The sequence below is a fragment of the Heliangelus exortis genome, chromosome 9 (assembly GCF_036169615.1).
Source record: "Heliangelus exortis chromosome 9, bHelExo1.hap1, whole genome shotgun sequence".
In the NCBI taxonomy this organism is placed as follows: domain Eukaryota; kingdom Metazoa; phylum Chordata; class Aves; order Apodiformes; family Trochilidae; genus Heliangelus; species Heliangelus exortis.
This window is the reverse complement of record NC_092430.1, coordinates 13,940,370-13,945,665: the sequence shown is the minus strand read 5'-3', so window position 1 is coordinate 13,945,665 and position 5,296 is coordinate 13,940,370. Positions and strand designations below refer to the sequence as shown.

At 59.7% G+C, this 5,296-nt stretch overlaps 1 protein-coding gene across 1 annotated transcript; it reads left to right on the top strand.

Moving 5' to 3' along the window:
* The first annotated feature begins 1,935 nt into the window (after positions 1-1,935).
* FAM43A (family with sequence similarity 43 member A) lies at positions 1,936-4,068 on the top strand. Its single transcript, XM_071752231.1, has one exon. It carries the CDS (start codon positions 2,212-2,214, stop codon positions 3,298-3,300), a length of 1,089 nt encoding a protein of 362 aa, XP_071608332.1. The 5' UTR covers positions 1,936-2,211; the 3' UTR covers positions 3,301-4,068.
* The last annotated feature ends 1,228 nt before the right edge of the window (positions 4,069-5,296 follow it).

Here is a 5,296-nt window from a genome sequence, read left to right as displayed (position 1 = left end):
CTCCCCCTGCTTAGGACACATGCCCCATGCTTATCTGGGCTGCTTTCTGCTGCCAAACCTCACCCAAACACTGCAGCACAGCTCCCCAGACCAGCACAGAACCAAGAGGGGTCAGCATTTCATTTGGGCATTGTTGCCAAAGCCACCATAATTTGCAATGTGCTCTTCAACTGCTGTAGCATGAAGTGGTTCTCCATGTCCAGAACTCAAGCAGCCACCACACAGCAGAAAAGAAGCAGTCCTAAAGCTAATTGGGCCCACTAATGAAGCATGGGAGGCTGCAACACTGGCACAGCAAGGATGTGGAGGAACTGAGCTGAGACATTTTTCATCCTCAAGCAGGGCTGTAACCCCAAGACACCTTCCCTGCACCTGCACTTCCAGCCAGCCTGGAGGCACCAATGTCAGGGCTGCCACCGCTCACCAGCCACCACCTGGTCCCCCATAGCATCTCTGGTAAGGAAACCTCTGCCCCATGAGGGCAACACAGAAATTGAAGTCCTGCTGACTTGGGAGCTGGAAAGGTGGTGGGAAGGGTCCCCCCGCCTGCCATCCTGCAGAATCCCAGTGAGACTTTGCCCAGGGCAGAGGGGTCAGTTCAGCATGGTGCTGAGCCCGGGCAGGCACTTCAGTGGGTGCTGAGCTTTACACCAAGGGGCCCAGCCAGCTTGCCCTGGGTGTGCAACAGGGTTCCTGTGCACTGATACCATGTGCCCAGCCCAGCCCTTGCAGCTCTCCCACTGCAGGAAAATGGGAGCATTAGCACGTTCACATCTCAGGGCCGGCAGCAACCTTCCTAACACTGCAACACTGCCGCGCTGCATCTGCCAAAGAGAGGAAAGATAGCGTGTTACTGCCCCCCACACACCCACCACTGGCCTCTGGAAGCCAGAGATGCGGTCAGATATCCCCTGGTCCCAGCTGTGGCTGAGCATCCTCAGGGAATGGTGCTCAGGACGATGCCCTCCATCGAGGGGGTAACTTTGAAACCTAAGCAAACTGGCAACTGCTTTTAGTAATTTGACGCCTGACACTGTGGTTACTTGCAGTTCCCGAGTAACCTGCTAGGTGGCATAATGTAATAATAATAATAATGATAATAACAATAACGATACGAGAGCTTAATTGATCCAAACTTAGACGTGATTTGTCAAATAATTGAAGGAGGCATCTACATATTTTATTCCACGAGTATGTACTACTGCCCTTCTGTCGAGCATTTATTCAAACCCTGGCAAAATGCTGCTCCCTGTAGCCCTAGAATTTCTTTTATTTCTTGCAGAAGATACGATACGTAACACGAGAAGCTATAGCAACAACACAGAGACCAACTTTCCACTGCTTTCGTTATGTCTATGATTGTTCTCGAGCAACCCCGGCAAGAAATTACAAGACAGCTTCTTGTTACTTGACTGCTGCGTAAAAATAAAGTGCAAAGTATTACTCATACATAATAGCTTTTTTTTGCTGCAGGCCCTTCGGCTCTCAGAGCCGGACTAACCAAATTAAAGGGAAAAAGGTGTTGCAAGAGTGGGACTCCTCCACGGCACGCCCTAGCCGGGAAGGCTCTAGGGCTGGGGTTCTCCCGGGCCCAGGAACTCCAGGAGTGGAGCCCTGAGATTGTTTTGGGATTTTTATCACTTTGGGAGGGTTTGAGCTGTCCGGTCCTCCCTCCACTGCCCTCTCCATCCTCCTGTCCCTGCCACTGGAGGCTGCATTACAGCGCTCCGGCAAAGCCTCCCCCCCTGGTCGTGGGGGTAGCTCCGGGGAGCAGGGGGGGGTCTGAGGGAGCTTGGGGGGCCGGGTCCCTGCGGCCGGTGCCCCCTCTGAGGGCTAAGGGCCGCGCTCCGCGAGGGGAGCGGGAGGGGAGCGGGACCGCCCGGGCGGACTGGCACCGCCCCGGGCCCGCCTCCTGCCCGTCCCCCGGCGCGGCGGGGCCGGGGCCGCGGTGCAGAGCGGCGGCGGCGGGCGGGCGGCGAGGAGCGCGCCGCCGGTTCGGCGGTCCGCGGGCAGCGGGCGCTCCGCCCTCGGTGCGCGGGGCCTCCCCTCTCCGCGCCCGCGGAGCGCCGGCGCCCGCCTATATCTACGGCCGCGGCGGCCCGCCGCCCGCAAGGATGTGAGGCGGGCGGGCAGCCCAGCCGCCGCCGCCGTGGCATGCCCCCCCGCGCCCGGAGCCGTCGGCGCGGCGCTTAGCCGCGGCTCCGCGGGGCGATGCTGCCCTGGAAGCGGAGCAAGGTGGAGCTGGTGGCGGGCGAGGCGCGGCGGCAGAACAAGCCCAAGGGGTACGCGGTGAGCGTGCACTACTCGGCCCTCACCTCGCTGGCCCGTGCCTGCCCCGAGAGCGCCCTGCACCGCGTGGGCAGCATGTTCCGCTCCAAGCGGCGGAAATTCCGCGTGACCAGCGAGGACCCCACGTACACCGTGCTCTACCTGGGTAACGCCACTACCATCCAGTCCAAGGGTGAGGGCTGCACCGACCTGGCCGTCTGCAAGATCTGGAGCAAGAGCGAGGCGGGTCGGCAAGGCACCAAGATGAAGCTGACCATCAGCGCGCAGGGCATCCGCATGGCCCATGCCGAGGACAAGGGGCTCCGCCGGCCCGGCCACCTCTACCTGCTGCACCGGGTCACCTACTGCGTGGCCGACCCGCGCCTGCCGCGCGTCTTCGCCTGGATCTACCGCCACGAGCTAAAGCACAAGGCGGTGATGCTGCGCTGCCACGCCGTGCTGGTCTCCAAACCCGAGAAGGCGAAGGCCATGGCCCTGCTGCTCTACCAGACCTCGGCCACAGCACTGGCAGAGTTCCGCCGGCTGAAGAAGCGGGACGACGCGCGGCACCAGCAGCAGCAGCTGGTGGGCGAGCAGAGCATCCCGCTGGTGCCGCTGCGCAAGCTGCTCAACGGGCAGTGCTGCTACAAGCCGCCGGTGGAGCGGAGCCGCAGCGCGCCCAAGCTGGGCTCCATCACTGAGGACCTGCTGGGCGAGGAGCAGGAGGAGCGGGCCATGCACTGCGACTGCGAGGACATCCTGGAGGCGCTGGGCGAACCTGAGGGCGAGCTGCTGCGCCCCGGCGCCGGCCGCGGCGAGAGTCCGGAGCTGGGCCAGCTCCTCCGCGACCTGGGCGAGCTTAGCCTGGGCAACGACCTTCGCTCGCTGCGCGCCGACCTCCGCGTCCGCCGGCTCCTCTCCGGGGAGAGCACGGGCAGCGAGTCATCCCTGGAGAGCAACGGCCCGGACGGCGCCGGCCCGCCCTGCAACGGCGCCGAGCAGCCGCCCCCCGGCGACCCCGAGACCGGCTGAGCGCTCGGCCGCGCCGGGGCTGCGCCGGCTTTTCCGGGCGTGCACAGCCCCGTCGGGCTGACCGGGTCTCTTCCGGGAGCGCACGGTCCCTCCGGGACTCCACGGCCCCACCAGGGCTCACCGGGTTCCCTCTGGCCCCGCCGAGATTGCACGGCCCCACCGGGGTGGGTCCTTCTGGGAGCGCCCGGGCCCCTCCGGACACCCTCTTCTCCGCGCCCCTCCCCCCCCCCCGCGTCCCGCAGCATCCCGGGGAGCAGCCGCCCCTCCCGGTGCCGGTGGCCGCTGCCCGCTGGAGCCGGGCCCCAGCCCGTCGTGGCTCGAGGAGGGAAGGCGGCCGCGGGCTGTTTACCTCCGGCTCAGCCCTTGAAGATCTGCCAAATTCCTGGAATAGCTTTCCCCGGGGAGGGCGGCGGGAGGGAGGTGTTGCGCCTTGTTTACAGTCAGAAATCTCGCATCCAAGAGGGGCCCCCCCGCTGTTTCCTCCATTAAAGTCACTCCATCGTGCTGTCGTGTCCGAGAGGTTTGCACTGTTGTGAAAAATTTTTTAATTATTATTTTTAAGTTAGACCCTTTTTTTGGGCCCCGGTCCTGTCCCTGGTCTCGATGCTCTAGATCTTTTGCTGTGCAAAAGAAGACTCTATTGTGGCTGTTCACCTGTACATAGGGAAATGTATGCAAATACATTTTGTTATTTTTAAGAACACCACCATTGTGATCTCTGTTTGCACATACGTGAAGAAAATAAAGATGACAGTAATTTAAAAGAAACTGAGGTCACTGTGGTGGTTTGGCCTCTCTGTGTGCATTCCTATAAGGAGAAGGGGGGACGTGATGCCTTGGGTTGTGTTGTAGCTTCAAAAGGGCACCACAGTGAAAGGCCCTTGCAAACACCAAGGGGGCTTCCTGAGCTGAGTAGAAATCTTAAAATTGCAGGGAAATGCACCAAGTGTTTCATACAAGGCACCAGAATGAGATTTTCTCAGTGTGCTGTGCTGGTGAGCACTGGCAAAACTGCACAGCATCACCACTTCTGCAGTTGGGCACCACTGCTGCAGCTGGTCCTTTGCTTGCTCACAGACCCATCCTGAGACAATTTCATAACCTCACCCAGGGTAAGCAGTGAAGTTGATTAGCCACAGGACTGCCACAGTATTTTTAGCTGTAAATCTGTTTGTAAGTGGCAGGCTCCCAAGGCAATAGGGATGTTCCGGTTTCATTTGTCCCCAAGTGGAGGTATCAATTAAGAGATAATTAATCTGGCATTTCTGATGTCTAAATGTTTTCCACTGTGTGCTGCAATTGGGTGAGTTGAAGCAATGTCAATGAAAAGCCCAACCAGCTGCCAGGGCCAGGCCACACTCCTTGTGCAAGGAGCCACGCTCTAAACTTGCAAATACCTCATTGAAACTGATTGCAAAATCTGCCACTGCACCAGCAAGAAGCTTTTACCATGGCCTCTGTGAGTCAGCCTGAGGAGAAAGGCACACTGGTGGTTTGCACGGGAAGGGGCAATAGTGAGAGGGGACAGCTTCCAGAACAGGCACCTTGAACCTTGTTGCCCAGGCCCTTACTCAAGCTCATGGGCAGTGAGATGCAGCAAGGTGACAATAGCCAAGGCTGGATCTGAGCACAGAACACACTCAGGCTGGCACTACCGAGCTACACTTGGCAAAAGAAAAAGTGTGTCTTGTTGCTTTTTTGCAAGCAAAGCTGTTTTGGCTTTTGCAGGGAGGGAAGGGACAGATGATGAGGGGGAAATGATAATTCCAGGAAAACTCACCCTGCAGTGCTGTCCCCAGGCTGGGGGCTGCGAGGCTGCCATGCTCACAGTGAGACACCCTCAGTGGAGATCACGGGTACCTCAGCTCTGTGCCCAGGGCTCTGTCTCCTGAGGTGGGGGGAGCAGGCAGCTCTGGGAGCAGGGAATGGCCATGGCACCTAAGTAGCAGGCAGGGCACATCAGGGAATGCATGGGCCAGTTTCAGCTGACCCCCGT